An 18498-nucleotide genomic window follows, 5' to 3' on the forward strand; every position below is an offset into this window, starting at 1 on the left:
TATATATATATATATATATATATATATATATATATATATATATATATATCTAAAAACATAATAAGTCTCAATCCAGGTTATACCCCGGGTTTATGTCTGTTTTTTCCGTTAATTTTTGTTGTATCTTATGCTATAAAAGTTGTACTACATAATTTTTGGACAGAAATATCCCTACTGTTATAACTTCTGTTATCTTTTCACATTATAATTACCATGCACATGCATACACAATATTTTTTCTTACATTCTTCAATGGTAAGTTTGAATTCATTTATATTTTAATTAAATATTACCATAGTTATATTTAAATATTTATCATTTCTATAATTCTTACTTCAATAATATTAATATATATATATACACACACACACACACTATTATTTAAAAATATTAATACTATAAATGAGCAGCAACATAATGCATTTGAAGTTGAATTGAGACAAGATTTTTGGATATCAATCTGTGGAAGTTGTTGAATTGAGATAGTTGAAATCAAGTATCATTTATATCCATATATGAATTTATGAATTGAATATGAATTTATAAGGGATATATCTCTAATTAGAAGAAGACTATATTTTTTCTCAAAAAAAAAAAAGAAAAAAAAGAATACTATATTTTAAAAAATTTTATTCATTTTCAAAGACAAAAATATTGTAATACAACGTTGAGTACCCTTAAAATTACTTCATCATAATGAATTTGAATTTCTTGTATTAATTTCAAATACATACACAATAAAAATTTTACTCGAATATCTATGAAACTTCGACAACTAAAAAAAATGCATTATATCTATTTCAAAATGATTTATTAATTGAATTTAAATATTGGGCACAAGTCTTCGCGCATAGCGCGTAGAAAAAACTAGTATTTATATATAAAAGCCGAGATCAAACTTAAAAAAACTAGAGTAGGATTAAACTTGAGCCAACTTAAAAAAATTAGAGTAGTATTACATTAAACTTGAGCCAAACTTGAATTTTGATTTTTTGAATTGCCTATATATGGGTTAAGATCAAATGAGACTTAAAAAAACTAGAGTTGGATTGAATTTGAGCCAAACTTGAAATTTGATTTTTTGAATTGCCATTAAGAACAAATGAGAACATAATCTTCCAAAAAGTAAGAACTGATCTCAGAGGGCTAAAATAATGAAACAGATCAATTTTATTATGATTATTGAAATAAAATTAGTAGTTATTTTATAATTATTTCAAATTTGAATATTTTATGAGGGGGTGAGTGGGAATTCTTTGGTAAAATTTGGTGATCAATGTTCGGTCTGGGCCGATCTCGGGCTTATGCCAATTCCGGGCTACCCCAGGTTAGGCCAAGTGTGACCCTTAATACAATAATGCAAATCTATATATGTTCACAAACACATTTTAAAATTTAATATTTTTGCTTAAAATAAAATTAAAGCGATTAATTAATATATAAAAATTTAAATATATTCTACTAAAATAAAAAGTTTTTAAAGACTTGTAATACCATTTGTACTTGATTTTTATATAACTAATTTATGTCAGATTAACTAATTTATTAATACATTATAAAAATTGATAATTTATAAATTTGTGAATATTCTAAAATATATTATAAAGTTTATTTGATTTTTAGTCACTAAATTTTAATATTTTAATAAATTATAAATTATTATAAAAGAGTGTAGTTAATCTTAATGCGATATATAAATTATGTAGTTAAATTGAGTGCAGTAACGAAAGAGTGTTCTTGGATAAGAGATATACCCTACAAGTATGATTAACATAACAATGGTGGGATATCAAGTATTATACACGCCCCTAGAAACAAAAAATCAGTATAGGTAGTCAGAGAGAAAAGATAAAAAAAAAAAAAAAGTTCAAAATTTAATTGAATCAACATCCAGACATGAAACAATATTTGTTTCATAATAATACATTAGTGATGATATTCTAGTTTTTAAATATATATATTTTTTGTATAATGCACCATCTGCATTTCATAAAATCATATTAATCAAAAAGTAAATTATCTTTAATAAGGACGTTCGCCCACATAGTTGCCCGGAGGGTAATAGTTGCAAATGACGAACATCCAAGTCGTGCATGCAGCCCTAGCACAGCCAATACTCGTGGTGTCGCGCCAAACAACCTGTGTATAATGGCGGCACTCGCCACCAGGGCAAGAATTCGACGCCTGGTCAAAGTTTGGTTTCTCATCCATCCAACCCTTCACAGAATCTGCCACAGACGATTTCAAACCAGCCAATGCGATGTTTTCCCCATACGGTCCTTGTGAGTGCTTCAATGCACAGTCAACAGACCTCTCGGCAGCATAAGATTCGGCAAACTCTGCTAAGGTGGAGTTCCACTTAACAGGTGGAACACCAACTATTTCTCGAGCCGCGTTATGTACAGTAAGAAACTCTTTAGTGCAATCAGATTCACAGGCGGGTTGTGCAAAAGATGTCTGGGTAATAGTGGCTAAGGCAATTATGGCGACGGAAACATGCAGAAAAGAAAACTCCATTTCCTTTTTATTGTTATTTGCAGATGATATACAATAAAAAGGAAACATAAGAGGAAATGGAAAAATGTAGTCTTTCTACATAGATGCAATGACCATTCCTATTGCGTTATAGGGTATTTATTGGAGTGATGTATCCTAAAAGAGCTTATTGCTTTTAAAAATTTCTATGGCTTAAAAATACAAGAATAATGGTCACTTCACAAATATTGATCAGCTCATTTAATTTGGAACACAAATATTTCTAGGTAGAGTATTTATAGCAAGAAAGTGAAAAAAAAAAAACATTTGTTTATCAAACATTTTATAATTAGTAGTTATTTTATAATTATTTCAAATTTGAATATTTTATAAGGGTGTGGGTGGGAATTCTTTGGTAAAATTTGGTGATCAATGTTCGGTCTGGGCCGATCTCGGGCTTATGCCAATTTCCGGCGGTTATGTCAGGATTTTTATTTATTTGTTTTTATATAAAATTTGATGCACATGTGGGAGAGAAAGAAGATTTGGGAATTTAGCAGGAGGACCTGGTTTTTATCTGCACTGTGGACCCCACCAAAGTTGAATAGACTGTTGTGTTTGTCGCAGGAAGCGCACTAAAAGTTGAAAAGGTTGTTGTGTTTGTACACTCCATAGTAATTTCATTTTCTTTTTTTTTTCTTCTATCCCTTCTCTCTTCCATATTCCCTTTCCTAGTCATCCCTGCAAAAACTCCTCAAAATCTATGCCTATTGAGGATGCTCAGCTCTGAGGTTTGAACAAAATTTAAATATAAAAATCAAACAAATAAAAAAAACCAAAGGACAAACTTTTACAACTTTGTCAATCTTTGCGAATAAAAGTCCAAAAGGAGATTGTTTGTGACTTGTGAATGTGAAGCAATAGGATCACTGAAATAAACGTACTCTAGCTAGAGCAGGACGTACTACTATAGTCTGGGCTACTTCTAGCTACCTAAGTATTATAATGCTAAGCTATCTATCACTTTGATTATTCTTGTATATAAACAAACCAACCATTTTCTAAAGCATTTGGCCTGCGCCAAGCACCTTGTGCTCAAATGGCATGTAGTGGCCTCCCTCAAATGAAAGGTCATGAGCTCGAGCCTCAGTGGAGGAGATATCGAAATTGACTCTTTGTGCTTCAACAGACAGGTTGAGAAAAAGTATAGATGAACAGATACTACAATATAAAAAAAAAAAAAAAAAAAAGCATTTGGCCTTCAATTAATTATGCATTGCCTAACTGCCCAACCAAGCAAACAATAATATATACTAACAGATCAAAATAATAAAAGTTACCCAAATCTTAATTGCCATAATTAATGCAGTTAATTCTATATTTCACATTACATAATTTTGATTCAAATTATTTTCAGATAAGAGTCACTTTGTAGGTGTAATGCAGTAATGCGAATTGAATATGTCACAAATCACAATAGTGAGATACCGAAAGGGCAATCCCAGTCAAATTGATTAGGTAAAACTGTTAACTTGGTACCTACAATATAATGTTACAAGTTCAACTCCCAGCGGGAGCGGTCTATTGTCCTTCTTGATTCTTTGTTGATAGAATCAGAAAGCAGAGTTTTACCTATCGAACAGTAACTGTGAATTTCTCTCGTCACTCAAATAAATAGTGAGATAGCAGAGTGCTATACACACACAAAAATATCATGTAGTTATCAAGAATGAAAAAGTTCAAATTTGGATTGAACTAACATCCATGCATGAAACAATATTATTATTACATCAGTGATGATGACATATACTTTTTTGTATAGTATTGTATTTTTTTAACATATACTACATTGTTATGGAAGAGACTAATCCAACCGAGAGAAATAGGTGAATTCTCCTTAATAAGGACGTTCACCTTCATAGTTACCGGGAGGATAATAGTTGCAAGTGACAAACATCCAACCGTTATGGCATGCAGCCCTAGCACAGCCAATGCTCATAGTGTTGCGCCAAACCACCTGCGTGTAATGCAAGCACTCACCGCTGACGCAAGAATTTGACGCGTAGTCATAGTTCGGCTTCTCACCCACCCACATCTTCACGGAATCCACCGCCGACAACTCGCCGTAGCCCTCGGCGATGTTTTCCCCATACGGCCCTTCCGAGTGCTCGAGCGCACAGTCAGCGGACCTCTGGGCAGCGTAGGCTTCCGCGTAGGCCGCCACAGTGGCGTTCCACCTAAGAGGCGGAACGCCAACGGATGCCCGGGCCGCGTTATGTCCAGCAAGAAACTCTTTAACGGAATCAGACTTACCGCCAGCATGTTGCAATGGCGGTGAGGCTGAATCTCCGTCAATGCTGAAACCGGTATCAGGGAAGGCGAGGGATGTCTGGGCAACGACGGCTAAGGCCATTATGGCGATGGAAACCTGCAGAAAAGACAACTCCATTTCCTTCTTATTCTGATTTGCAGATCAGATTCAGATGCAAGAAAAAGGAAAAGGAAATGGAAGAATGTAAAGTCTCTCTGGGATGGAATAGCCATTGGAGGGGTGATAGGGTATTTATAGGAGTGAAAATAATGTATCTTAAAAAAGTAAAATATTTTTGAAGTGGATTAGTTAGTTTTAATTTCTATATTAATCCCAGTATGCGTCACATGAATTCAGTATTTGGGGCAAGTATTTAATGCAAAATCTGCCCACTTTATTTTGTTCCTGGTGTGATTTGGTCATTACTCAACTTTATTTTATTATATACTTACGAATTGAATCAGGGTGATAAAGGGTTGAAACTTATGTAGTAGTCTTGACCTTCTAAATCAATACTCAACAAAATAAGAAAATTTGTTGTAATTGACCAAGTTATAAATTGATAAAATTAATGAAATATCTTAAATTAATATCATCTTAATAGATTGTAGCTGCCTCAATCGATTTAGTCAAGAGATGCCTATTAACTTTCATGATTAGATATTTTCCGGTTAAGGACACCCCTTCACGATTGCAAGCTTCCTCCTAAATCGAATGGGAAAAAAATGACAACTTTTGACTTGATTCGCATTCTTAACATCATTTTCACATTGATATATGAATCTTTTTTAATAACAAATATGGTGAACCCGTGGTATGTGGGACTAGGGGTAATATATAAATAAATACAACAAAACAAATCATACTTATATATAATAGTCATATATGTTATGTGTTTTCACTAGCAAACAACCAAATTTCACATGAGATTAGTTACACTTGTTAAAGAAATGTTTGAGGGTTTTGTCAACATCATATCCTTACAATTGAAAGGGAACCCCAATACTGGGTACGAGTTTCATTAGAATCAATTTTGAATGAAGTAATTTTAATAATTCTAAAGATCATATAATAGTTTTTATTTTTTTTCAGGAAATTATTATGAATTTATGATAGTTAATCTGATATTCCAATTTAAATATTGTATAGGAAAAAAAATAGAATAAAATAAAGATAGTGTTGGGCAGTGATTTAGAAGACCGAACATAAGATTCTATCATCAAACGTGGCGCTAACCTCCACACACTATTCAATTTTATTTTATTTTTTTAAAAGGCATATAATCAGCTACGCAGTATTTACCAATTCCAAGTCATTTTTACCTAGACTTGTTAACAAACCGAGCTTGAACGAACGTGAGTTGTTCGTGTTCATTTGTTAATATTTTTAGAGTGTTCGTGTTCATGTTCGTTTGTTAAGGTTTTTTAAAATCATGTTCGTATTCGCTGCGTTCATTAGTGTTCGTCGTTCGCGAGCACATTCACGAACATGTTTATTAACGTTTGCGAGCACGCCCGTGAACATTCATGAACGCTTAATAACCAAGTACAGGCTAATGTTCATAAACATTATTAAACAAACATAAACGAGTTTGTTCACGGGCTCTTATCAAACAAGCCTAAAACTTTTCAGACTCTGTTCGTTTATGAACCGAGCTCTAAAATTTATTCATTTATGTTTGTTTACCTTAATAAATGAACATAATGTTTGTTTACCTTAATAAATGAACATAAACGAACACAAACACGAGTAGTTTACCAAAAGCCCTGTTCATTAACACCCCTATTTTTTCCTGCTAGAAATTTAGAAAAATGTGTATTTCAACTCTTTTGTCCGTCAACTACCTTATAAAGAATCATGAGTATTAAAAAAAAAAAAAAAAAAAAAAAAAAACTCTTTTGCTTTTGTTTTTCAATTGTCATTCAAATTCATGATAATATCGCACAAGTAAAACACTAGACTCGAGAATCTAGGTTTCAGAATGCGAGCCTAAACTGCACTAATCAAGCCATAAATTCTGTAGACATGAATGCTAAGTCTAATATTTGGTGCTCACAAGTTGACCATTCATGGCATGGGAGTAACATGACATTATTCAATTATCTTGTGATACGATCAATAATTCACAATTTCACATGCCACATAAGAATATAAATATTCGATTCAAAGAGCATTTTTTTCTATCTTTACAAATACTAAGGTTAATGTCAGCATACTTTTGAATTGATCGAAAGCAACCTTTTACAAATTTTCTCACTCAGTGAACAAAGTCTAAAAGGAGATTGTTGTGAACGTGAAGCAATAGTGTCACTGAACGCTGTCAACGGCAAAATTTCCGCAGTAATTCTTGATAGAGCACAGCACATGCCTGTCTGAAACAACTTTAGACTTTTAAGAAAAACGGTTTCCGGTGAGCAAAATGGAGCGTGAATGTTGCAGAAGATGCATGCCGAGAACTGGATATAACGTAAAGTTTGCAGAGAATGTATCGTGGATGGCGATTGTAGAATCGAACTGGAATGTGTCGGTTCCTGAAGTCTAGGGGACTAGGTTGTTCAAGTATGCTATGAACAAGTCGTTCCAGGTATCGGTGATTCCTGGTAAGCACCAGTGCATGCAATCGTCGTGCTTTTTCCCACCTGCGGTGGATGGATGGGCGTCGGCTCGGAATTCGCTCATGTGAGTGATGTCCATTACTCTAAATTTAGTGCCTTTTAGGGCCTTGTGAAGGTGTTGATTGACGAGGCGTGTCTCCACATTAGTTCCGTTGTTTCTGATCGAGAAAAGTTCCTCCACCTGAAACGTGACGAGCAGTTCCATGAGCAAATGTAATATCAGGATCTGATAATCGTTAACGTTATAGATAGAAGAAGTTACCTCTTGAGGTGACAGAGGCTGAGAGCGTTTACAGGAGCCACCTTGGTCCCAATCACCACCCTCGAAATGTCTTGGTGACTGTGTTCGAAATAATAAAATGGCATTCTGACGAGTTCTTTCCTCCACATATGATATCTATCAAAGAGTGATGCTAAAATCGGTGAATTTTTTGAATGATTTTCGGAGCATAAGTACAAATGCAATATAAATCATATAAGATAAAGAGAAAACAGCAATTTTAAAGTTTGTTTAACCTCTTTGGATCGCTATAAATTCATAACCAACAGATATATCTAGAAAGGGCATCAGCAAGATTTATGCAATACTATCATTCTTGCAAGATTACTCAAGGTGCGTTCTTTATCCATTATAATCAAATCTGAGAAAGACAAATGGAGCAATACCATATGTTTAAGGACCAAATCAAGGCCAGCATCAGTAGGTAAAGGAGGGATCACAGGATTGCCATTTTTGAAAAAAAGCATGGGTGATTTTACCGGGTCAAATTTTGAAGGGGCCCACCACCTAAAACAACAATAAGGAAAATAAGTAACAAATAAAATTTGTGTATACAGGAGGGACAACACATGTTGTATCTACATATCCATGCAAGGAATTCTACATTGATGACACAATTTTATACACAAAAATAGTTACCAGTGACCCGTGTTAAAGATTAGAATATCATGGAAGAATGGAGCCTTATCCCACGTTCCATCTGGTACATCAACGTCAACTCTGTAACCCTCCTTATATCCAAGAGATTCAAGCTCTCCACCATTCACATTGGCAGTCCACCTACCCAAACACAAACAGAGTTTAGCATAGCAAATCCAACTAGCATGATAAACAGTTAGGTACTACTGAGTTTTTTATGTGCCATAGTCAATAACTCCAAGGAAAATCATCAGCAACAGGACACATATACTATCTCCATAGGCATGATAGAGGAGAAGAATATCTTCTAGGTTTGGAAGAAAAAGACCAAGCGAAGCTATATTAAATAACAAAACTATAAACAAAATCATTCACAACAACCAATTACATCATGAAGTTCTTTTGAAGCCATCATCCTCTGGTATCAGTCTAACATCTAGCAGTTCTTATAGACCTCCTTAGATGTATGGTACCAAAAAGTTCATCATAAAATGGATGAAGAGAAAAGGAAAAACAGTCCCAATGGATAATACAAAAAACAACCAAATTTATTATTTATACAGCTGCAGAACTATAAAGTATCAGATTCCACAAAAAGACCCTGCCTACACCAAAACTGATGCAGTATCACGGATATTCTGTTGGTCATAAGTACATGAAATTGGTGGACATCATAGCAAGGTAAACTTGTACATAGGTTTACAGTGAATGGCAACAAAAAATTAGTACTGCAAACACATCTTTAAAAAATTGTTATAATAAAATGTTCTTTTAGCTTACCTACCATAACGAGCCAGAAGATTTGTCCGGTGATATGCAATGGTAAGGTTATATTTCAGGAAGGTAAAGCCACGATCAGCTCCAGCAGGACGCCACTTCTTCACTGCATCAGACACTCCTTTCAAAGTACAAAACAAGGAGACAAACATGTTCCTATTCAAGGAGTCACCAACAAATCCTGCACTGTTAAGCATCCATGAGGTCCACATTTGGCATAATACAGCCACAAGCGCAGAGTAATCTTTTTCAGTAAAAAGTAACTGTTAAACAATAGAATAGCAAAACTAAGTATTCGTATATATGTTCTGTGTGTAAATGTACAGGAGAGTAGAGCTATATATACTAGTTTAGAACTAACCCTAGCCACAGGTTACTAACACTAAAACCTAGGGCTAAGAGTAAATATCTCAACTAACCCTTATATCTCTAACACCCCCCTCAAGTTGGAGCATAGATTTCAACATGCCCAACTTGTTACATATGTGTCACATGAACCATAAGACTCCAAACCTAGAACTATAAGTCTTGAACCTTCGAACCATGCTGTGCCAAGTCAGTCCACAATGCACCTTGTCCGCACCAACAAAGCTTCCACAAAGCTACAAACCAGGCCAAACACCACAACCGCAGCGCACCTGCCTCTCACACCCCACACCCTTATCACCGCTGCTTAACACCGCAGCGCACCAGCCTCTCACTCCACAAACCCTTATAACCGCTGCCTACCACCAGTGTTTTCCCGTTTTCTTGTTGCGTGCACACAAACTGGTTCCTCCTGAACCATTCTTCAGCCGCCGGCCTTCCATAATAGTCGCGACATATGTCAGGTCCACACCACCCCTGGCACCTGTGCTGCCCATCACTGGAACACCCCTGGACTGCCTCCAACTCTCACACCTTGGCACTCAAAACAAAAACCTACTAACTAATTATTTGTCAGCTTCCATCCCAGCAGCCTCACCATTAACCTACTGCCCAATCATTCTCATTTTCAACACTCCAGCATCAACACCCCACCAACCACAACCACAGTTGCTGGCAGCCACCAACCACCACTGCCGGAAAGCTTCACCGGCCACCACTGCTCACCACCGCTGTGGTTCTTGGTTCTTCCATGGCCATACAGGTGTTGTAAATTGCACTGTCAGCGATAACAAAAGAAAAAACGAAGGGCCAACACCGCCAGCAACCATCCACTGCTGCTGGAGTTATTCTGCTGCGACTATGGGGAAGCTTGCGAGAGAAGAGGGGAGAGGGAGACTTGACGGTTGAGACACCACTACTCCAGATCTATCGGGCTTTTAGAGACGAGCCTACCAGAACAAACCTCGACCGGAGCAGCCGCCAGAACGGCGCACACTCGCCGGTGGCTGCCCCGCTTCCTCCGGCAGCTTCGCCTCTTCACTCCGACTAAAACCCACTACCCACTCACTCAACCTCGCTTTGATACCATGTTAAACAATAGAATAGCAAAACTAAGTATTCGTATATATGTTCTGTGTGTAAATGTACAGGAGAGTAGAGCTATATATACTAGTTTAGAACTAACCCTAGCCACAGGTTACTAACACTAAGACCTAGGGCTAAGAGTAAATATCTCAACTAACCCTTATATCTCTAACAGTAACATTCATGTACCAGAAACTCAGTTTATGTTAGATTTGAATAATACAATAAAAAATAAACTTTATTTCTCAAATAATTACATATGCAATTTCACATTTTAACTTCAAATGAGTGAGCCTCAATTCAGAAATCAAAACAGAAAGTAACATGCTTTCTTGCATAGTTGCACTAAGAGTCATAATTTCAGGAAATTCAGAAATGCAAAGACCTCCATCCCCTCCCCCTGCCAGTTTACCTTCCTGCAATTAACTCAAAGTTGCAAACTTTGTTAAGAATACAGCAATGACTTGGTCTACTTGTTCATAAAAGTTCTCCTAGTTCCCAATCCTCAGAATAAACGAAGAAAAGCTTCTCTTTTTCTGTTCCTAATAAACTGAATATGCTTCCTATCAAGAAATTTATAACTTTTCTATAACAAAATCCTAATTGTTCCCAAATTATAAACTGTACATAAACAAGTACAAAAAAAGAAGCTTCCTTTTTCCACTTACACTCTCTAATCAAATCATAGAACTAATTAAGAAACGAACATCAAAATGAAGCAATAATTGCATAATAATCCGCAATTAAAACCGAAATTAGCATAAACACACAAGCTCGAAAATGAGAAAAAAGTACCAATATTAGTGTTTCTGAAGCGATCGAGGAATCGCAGAGCATCGAACTGAGGGAGATCGCAGCCGTAGGGTTTCCACCGCCACTTGACGATATCGAGCGCATTATTTTTGTTGCCCCCAATGCAATTCCATCCCTTGTATATCTCCTTGCAGGTATTATCGTAACGAGGAGACTTAATTGTCCGATCGTAGATCCACCGGCCATCGGAAACATTGCACGACGGCGAGAACAATGCTTCCCGGTTTGTACTATGGTTGTTTTGAGCTGGGGAAGGAGCGGTCTTGAACAGAGAGAAGCTTAAAAAGAGAGCGGCGAAGCAGATGATATAGAGAAACAGGGAAGAAGCGGAGAAAAAGGAGGAAGATGAAGACGGTTGTTTCAGTTTCTTGGAAAGAGGGTGCATGGTGGTTGCTCAGTCGGAGCTGTGGATCCGACCCGCCGGAGTTCACTTCTCGCTTCCCTCGCACTATATTCAATTCAAGTCTCAAGATAAGAAACCAGATCAAGATCTGGCGGGTGAGAATTTTTTTTTTTCTTTTTCACCTTCTTTTGCAATACTTATCCCATGGACCCGGTATATCTTGCAAGGTGAATCCGTGTCGATTGACATACTGAATGTTCACAATTTAAGTACAGAATGTTCGCAAACTACAAATATTCCGTATATAAATTATAAACATTCAATATTAAATGGTGAACCCGAGTTCACAGGATAATTTGCCCTTCTTTTATACGTAGTATGTTTTTCTTCTTCTTTTTTTGTTCGAATATAATTAACAATTATTCTCACAATGTTCACAGAATAATTTGTCCTTCTTTTATACGTAGTATGTTTTTCTTCTTTTTTTTTCGAATATGATTAACAATTGTCCTCACAATGTCTTATTGCAACCGGATGTAACTCCAAGCTCTAGATTCATTCAATGTAACTAAATGCAATAATTGTAGTTAATATTTGATTTTTTTTTATTTAATACTGTCAACATTTGTCTCTATAGTACGCCTTCACTGAGACTCGAGTCCACTCCCTCCAATGTGAGGATGCAATCGGGTGCTACTAGACCACAAGTCTAATACTCTGTAGTTGTATAGGATTGTCAACGTTAATATCTAAGTTGTATCAAATACTATCAACATTTGTCTTTATAGTAAGTAATACATTGCAATCAAACATACATTCACCTCTAGATTCATTCAATGTAACCAAGTCTAATAGTTGTATAGGATTGCAAACTTTAATATATGAGTTGTACCAAATACCGTCAAAAATTGTCTATATAGTACTGCACTGCAATCAAACAATTGTCTATATAGTACCGCATTACAATCAAACTAACTTCAAATTCATTCAATGTAACCAAGTCCAATAGTCGTATGTGATAGTAAATATTAACATATGAGTTACCCGACTAAAGATTCTTTTGTCTCTACAGCACCGCAATGCAATTAGACATACTATACATTCCCGCTCTAGATTCATACAGCGTAACCAAGTCTAATAGTTGTACGGGACTGTTTAGGTTGATAGTTGGTTTACATCCTCTTAAGTTGTTAGCATATGATTTTCAAAATAATGACAGATCAGAGTTGAAAGAGCTAATCTGGATTCAATATATTCTGCTTTCAATCATACAAGTAGTAATCAGCTGCAGTATCCCAAGATTCTCTCCAGACCCAAATAGTTTACCAGTATAAATCTAGAAACAATCTCACCAGAATGATTTCCCATTTTTTTCACTAAGATTCTCTCATATAATAATCAAAGTCAAGATCTTGGTATGCCACAAGCCAGCATGCCCAGAACTCCTCATTGCCAAGTTTTCTGACAGACAACATTTTCTTGCATCATCCATTGCCAGCAAATTAAATATTACAACGTGTGAATGCAGAAGATCTTCAGGAACCAAACAAAAGCTTTCATTTGTTGCACATTGTAATTAAACTACTCCATAATGATTAAAGAACACGGTGCATTATAACTTAAACTGCCTGCAAGTCTGCAACAACATACTGTGTTAGGTTACTTTCTGTTTTTTTCTCTTCTTGTCTGGGAATGAGAAGAAGCAGAACAACATGACTACAGAGGCAAGCAAGAACTGGGTTCCATTCTACAAGCTCTTCTCCTTTGCGGATTTTACAGATAAAATCTTGATGGGAGTTGGCACAGTAGGTTCCATCGCGAGTGGTGTGTGTGAGATAATGGTGGTTGTGTTCTTCGGAGAGCTGATAGATGCCTTAGGACACAACCAGGATAGAAACAATGTTGTTCCAGCAGTTTCCAAGGTATTGATGAATTTAAGAATGTTTTTAGAGTGTCTGCAAATCAAGTTAAATGTGCTGCATATCAATGTCTAACCTGTCAAATTTAGGTGTCATTGAAATTTCTCTATGCTGCTTTTGCTATGGGGGCATCCTCGTTTTTTCGTAAGTACTTTTAGCCAGTGATCATATCTCCCTCATACAGTTTTTCCTAGTACTGCATTTCAGAACCATGGGTTGGTTAATCTTTGTACACAGAGGTGGCTTGCTGGATAGTCACAGGAGACCGACAGGCTGCCCGAATAAGGAACCTTTATTTGGCAAGTATTCTAAGACAAGACATCGGTTTTTTTGACAAGGAAATAAGCACAGGTGAAAGTACTGCAAATATGTCCGGTGACATTGTTGTCCTGCAAAATGCTATGGGTGAAAAGGTACACTACCCATCATTCCAAATGTTTGAGAATTCTCAGTTCAAAACATTAAATCATCTTTGAAGTTTTCACTGTTTGCATATATAGGTGGGGAAGTTCATTAAGCTGGTTGCAGAATTTGCAGCAGGATTTGTGGTTGCCTTAGTTAGAGGGTGGCATCTTGCACTGGTTATGTTATCCACACTCCCCCCCGTGGGGCTATCTCTGGCGATCACATTAATCTTCATGGCGAAAACTGCATCTCGTGCACAAAGCGCTTATACTAGAGCTGCAAATGTAGTAGAGCAGACTGTTAGCTCAATTAAAATGGTATGGTTCCAAGGCTCTAGTGATTCATATCATCCCATGATGCCATTTGGTCTGGTTCTGAGTTTACTTGAGTTGTTCTCTCCCTCTCCCTCTCCCTCTCCCAGGTTGCATCGTTTACAGGGGAAAACAAAGCGGTGGCTAGCTACAAAGCGTCGCTTGCCAAGGCTTACAAGTCTGAGGTTTATCAATATCTTGCTCAGGGATTAGGCTTTGGGACATTCATGTTTATTCTGTTCTCCAGTTTCTCTCTGTCTTTCTGGTATGGTGGGAGGTTAATCTTGGAAAAGGGCTACACCGGCGGTGAAGTTATCAATGTAACCTTCGCTGTTTTGTTCGGTTCAATGTGAGTTCTTGATTTGTAATCCTTAAAGTGCCCAAACTTGCTAAAAACCACATTCTGTTGGAAAATTTTCAACTTTTTACAATATCCTCATGTCAGGGCTATGGGACAAGCATCAACCTGTATGGCAGCATTTGCTGCAGGGCAAGCTGCAATGTTCAAGATGTTCGAGATTATAAACCGAAACCCAGAGGTGGATGCAAACGAGATCGATGGTAGAGTGTTGGATGATATTCGAGGCGAAATTGAGCTGAGAGATGTCTGTTTTAGTTACCCAACCAGACCAAAGGATCAAATCCTCAATGGGTTTTCAATGTCAGTTCCCAGTGGGAAAACCTTAGCTTTGGTTGGTCACAGTGGCAGTGGCAAGTCAACAGTGATAAGCCTGATAGAGAGGTTCTATGATCCACAATCTGGTGAAATCCTCATTGATGGAGTCAATATAAAAATGTTCAAGCTGAAATGGCTCAGGCGACAAATCGGCCTAGTCAGTCAAGAGCCTGTTCTATTCACAACCACTATAAAAGAAAACATTGCCTATGGAAAAGACTCTGCAACTATGGAAGAAATCAGAGCTGCAGCCGAGTTGGCAAACGCTTACAAGTTCATTAAAGATCTGCCTCAGGTTTCATTCATTTCGCTAACTATGTTCATTCACAGATATTGTCCATCAACATTCATTCAGAAGGCTGCTGTTTTTTTGTGTAGGGACTAGACACCATGGTAGGGGAAAGGGGAACTCAGCTTTCGGGTGGACAGAAGCAGCGAATTGCGATAGCTCGAGCAATCTTAAAAGAACCGCGGGTTTTGCTGCTAGACGAGGCAACGAGTGCTCTAGATGCTGAATCTGAAAGAGTTGTACAAGAAGCACTGGAAAAAGTTATGGTGAATAGAACAACTGTCATAGTTGCTCATCGTCTAACCACAGTTAAAAAAGCGGATATCATTGCAGTTGTTCATCAAGGACAGATTGTAGAGAAAGGTATCTGATTATCTCAACTCACATGGGCCAAACCACACAGAAAAAATCCAATCAATTAGCAGTCTAACCCGTGACCATATAAACCCATATGTTCTCTTTTATATTTTCAATGTGAGACAATGTTTTTGGCATTCAGGCACTCATTCTCAACTTCTCAAGGATCCTGAAGGAGCCTACTCTCGGCTTTTGCACTTGCAAGAGGCAAATAAAGCAGAAGAATCGCGGGGAGGTGAGGATATGACAGCAGAATCCAATATAGAGTTGGAAAAATGGAGCTCGGGTTCAATGTCAATAGATGTTCCTAACTATCCCTCAAGACATGAGATTTCATCCAACAAAACACCCGAAAAGGCTGCAGATGTTTCACTTTGTCGCTTTGCCTCACTCAGCAAGCCAGAACTTCCAACGCTCACAGCAGCTGCCACTTCTGCTCTAATATTTGGAGCTATCTTCCCACTTTTTGGCTTACTTTTGGCCAATATGATCCAAACATATTACTTGCCACCAAATAAACTGAAGAAAGATTCAGCATTCTGGGCACTAATGCTTGTGATTCTTGGAGTAGTGTCATTACTGTCTATTCTGATAACGGCATGCCTATTCGGGGTGGCTAGAGGTAAACTGATCAATCGAATTGCATCCATGTGCTTCGAAAAGGTCGTTCATACAGAAATTGGTTGGTTCGATGAGCCACAGAACTCAAGTGGAGTAATAGCAGCAAAACTCTCTTCTGATGCAGCTACAATCAGAACATTAATCAGTGATGCCCTTCTGCAGATGATTCAAAATCTTGTTTCTGGTATTCTTGGTTTAGTCATTGCTTTTCGAGCAAGCTGGCAGCTATCACTGTTTTCCTTCATCATGTTCCCACTAATCGGGGCAAATATATACGTTGAAGCCAAGCACACGAAAGGGTTCAGTACCGACACAAAGGTCTGCTATCAGTTTCTTGATCACCTGTAACATTATTCACCTGAAAACCAAAACAGTTTCTTAATTTAGTCTAAATGGTTTCAGATGTTGTACGAGGATGCCACGCAAGTTGCCAACGATGCAGTTGGAAACATGAGAACAGTGGCATCCTTCTGTGCAGAAGAGAAGGTCATGCAGCTGTACAACACAAAATGCGAGAAACCAAAGAAGAGAGGACTGAGGAGAGGGCTGATAACAGGGATGAGCTTTGGTCTAACCTGTACTTCGATATTCTTCGTTCACGCCAGCATTTCTTATTTTGGTGCACATCTCGTGGCAGATGGCAAAGCAACATTTGAAGATTATTTTCGTGTAAGCATCATACCATATAATCCTATTTCTTCAGCAACATATTGGTACTAAAAGAGAGTTCTTTCACTTTCTTTTCATCTGACAGGTTTACTATGCAATGTATTTTACAACTTCTGTACTATCTCAATCAAGCTCCTTCACCCAAGATTTCCGAAAAGCAAAAGCTGTTGCTAAGTCAATATTCGGGCTTCTAGATAGACAGTCTAAGATGGACCTCGATGAGAAGTCTGGTTTGGAACTAGACTCAGTGCAGGGAGAAATTGAGTTTCAAAATGTATGCTATGCATATCCAACTAGACCAGATGTCAAAGTTCTCTGTGGTTTCAGCTTCACAGTTCAGAACGGGAAGGTATGTTTCATCCATTCTTTCTTACTATTTTGAACCAGTTTAAACGTGGCGTTTTGAAAACCTCTACTGTTACCAGACAGTTGCACTGGTGGGGAAGAGTGGGAGTGGGAAGTCGACAGTGATAGCATTGCTGCAGAGATTTTATGATTGCGATTCGGGGCGAATAATGCTAGATGGAGTTGATATTAGAAATTTGAACCTAAAGTGGCTAAGGAAGCAGATGGGGCTTGTAAGCCAAGAACCAGTTTTATTAAATGACACCATCAGAGCAAACATTACCTATGGGAAAGAAGAAGATGTAACAGAAGGAGAAGTCATAGCTGCAGCAGAGCTAGCAAATGCTCATAAGTTCATCAGTGGCCTGCAACAGGTCAGGAAGCCTGCATACAAATCACAATAAAATGAGTGTTTTTTCTGTGTTCTTTTAGCCTAACATGACACAAAAAATGCAGGGATATGACACGGTGGTAGGGGAGCGAGGGGTTCAGCTGTCTGGGGGACAGAAGCAGCGAGTGGCCATTGCCCGAGCCATTATGAAGAGCCCGAGAATACTGCTGTTGGATGAGGCGACTAGCGCGCTAGATGCTGAATCGGAGAGGATGGTTCAGGATGCACTGGATAAGATTATGATGAACCGGACCACAATTATGATAGCACACAGGCTGTCAACAGTTAGAGGAGCTGATGTAATTGCTGTAGTTAAGGATGGGGCTGTTGTGGAGAAGGGAAAGCATGATATGCTTATTGCTAAAAGAGATGGTCACTATGCTTCCCTAGTTTCACTCTACACAAGCCCTTCATCAGAACCCTCAGCAGCAGCAGCAGCAGATGTATACAACTTCTAGAAATTTTGCCTGGACAACTCAGTTAGTTCATGGGTGGTAGATTGCGCGTAAAGAGACAAGATCAAGCCTGACAGCCATAATGTGAGAGTATCCAATGTGATGGGCACCAGGTCGTATCCTGGATCACCGTGATTTACCCTCCGCTATTTTGTCAAGCCGTGGTATGAGGGCCCTAGGGTGAAGAAATTTCTCCTTCTGTGGGAAAGCTTATAGAATTTTTTACAAATATTTATGTCCATAATATTTGTAGAATTGCAGAGAAATGAAATGATGTTAAATAATTATTATACACAGTTAACCACACCATATCTCTTCAAGATCAAGTTAACCACATACAGGCAAACAGAAGCTA

The 18498-nt window shown here is 37.6% G+C and overlaps 4 protein-coding genes across 4 annotated transcripts; 1 reads left to right on the plus strand and 3 right to left on the minus strand.

The window, feature by feature from the left end:
• Positions 1-2022: 2022 nt before the first annotated feature.
• On the minus strand, positions 2023-2586 carry LOC116014316 (pathogenesis-related protein PRMS-like). The gene has a single exon (XM_031254350.1). The coding sequence runs from the start codon at positions 2563-2565 to the stop codon at positions 2023-2025; it is 543 nt and encodes a 180-aa protein (XP_031110210.1). The 5' UTR covers positions 2566-2586.
• Positions 2587-4195: 1609 nt separating this feature from the next.
• On the minus strand, positions 4196-4989 carry LOC116026190 (pathogenesis-related protein 1A-like). The gene has a single exon (XM_031267662.1). The coding sequence runs from the start codon at positions 4922-4924 to the stop codon at positions 4373-4375; it is 552 nt and encodes a 183-aa protein (XP_031123522.1). The 5' UTR covers positions 4925-4989; the 3' UTR covers positions 4196-4372.
• A 1872-nt stretch (positions 4990-6861) lies between these two features.
• LOC116026181 (protein trichome birefringence-like 13) lies at positions 6862-11856 on the minus strand. The gene is made up of 6 exons (XM_031267652.1): positions 11345-11856; positions 9101-9278; positions 8321-8461; positions 8068-8188; positions 7664-7798; positions 6862-7582 (listed from the first exon to the last, which is right to left on the minus strand). Exons 1-6 carry the CDS (start codon positions 11745-11747, stop codon positions 7325-7327), a joined length of 1236 nt encoding a protein of 411 aa, XP_031123512.1. The 5' UTR covers positions 11748-11856; the 3' UTR covers positions 6862-7324.
• Positions 11857-13408: 1552 nt separating this feature from the next.
• Positions 13409-18146, plus strand: LOC116029397 (ABC transporter B family member 11-like). The gene is made up of 12 exons (XM_031271389.1): positions 13409-13627; positions 13714-13768; positions 13862-14037; positions 14125-14346; positions 14451-14689; positions 14786-15311; positions 15395-15668; positions 15805-16601; positions 16686-16952; positions 17038-17301; positions 17378-17671; positions 17754-18146. The coding sequence occupies exons 1-12, from the start codon at positions 13418-13420 to the stop codon at positions 18144-18146; spliced, it is 3717 nt and encodes a 1238-aa protein (XP_031127249.1). The 5' UTR covers positions 13409-13417.
• The last annotated feature ends 352 nt before the right edge of the window (positions 18147-18498 follow it).

Source organism: Ipomoea triloba, chromosome 1, assembly GCF_003576645.1.
Source record: "Ipomoea triloba cultivar NCNSP0323 chromosome 1, ASM357664v1".
Classification (NCBI taxonomy): Eukaryota; Viridiplantae; Streptophyta; class Magnoliopsida; order Solanales; family Convolvulaceae; genus Ipomoea; species Ipomoea triloba.

Bases quoted from the DNA above. Each gene is read 5' to 3' on its own strand.
- LOC116014316 (XM_031254350.1), bottom strand. From the start codon at position 2,565: ATGTTTCCTTTTTATTGTATATCATCTGCAAATAACAATAAAAAGGAA.
- LOC116026190 (XM_031267662.1), bottom strand. From the start codon at position 4,924: ATGGAGTTGTCTTTTCTGCAGGTTTCCATCGCCATAATGGCCTTAGCC.
- LOC116026181 (XM_031267652.1), bottom strand. From the start codon at position 11,747: ATGCACCCTCTTTCCAAGAAACTGAAACAACCGTCTTCATCTTCCTCC. The intron at 9,279-11,344 runs GTACTTTTTTCT...TTAACAGTGCAG, and splicing joins CTTCAGAAACACTAATATTG to GATTTGTTGGTGACTCCTTG. The intron at 7,583-7,663 runs GTAACTTCTTCT...GTCACGTTTCAG, and splicing joins AGCCTCTGTCACCTCAAGAG to GTGGAGGAACTTTTCTCGAT.
- LOC116029397 (XM_031271389.1), top strand. From the start codon at position 13,418: ATGACTACAGAGGCAAGCAAGAACTGGGTTCCATTCTACAAGCTCTTC. The intron at 13,769-13,861 runs GTAAGTACTTTT...CTTTGTACACAG, and splicing joins GGGGGCATCCTCGTTTTTTC to AGGTGGCTTGCTGGATAGTC. The intron at 15,312-15,394 runs GTTTCATTCATT...TTTTTTGTGTAG, and splicing joins TCATTAAAGATCTGCCTCAG to GGACTAGACACCATGGTAGG.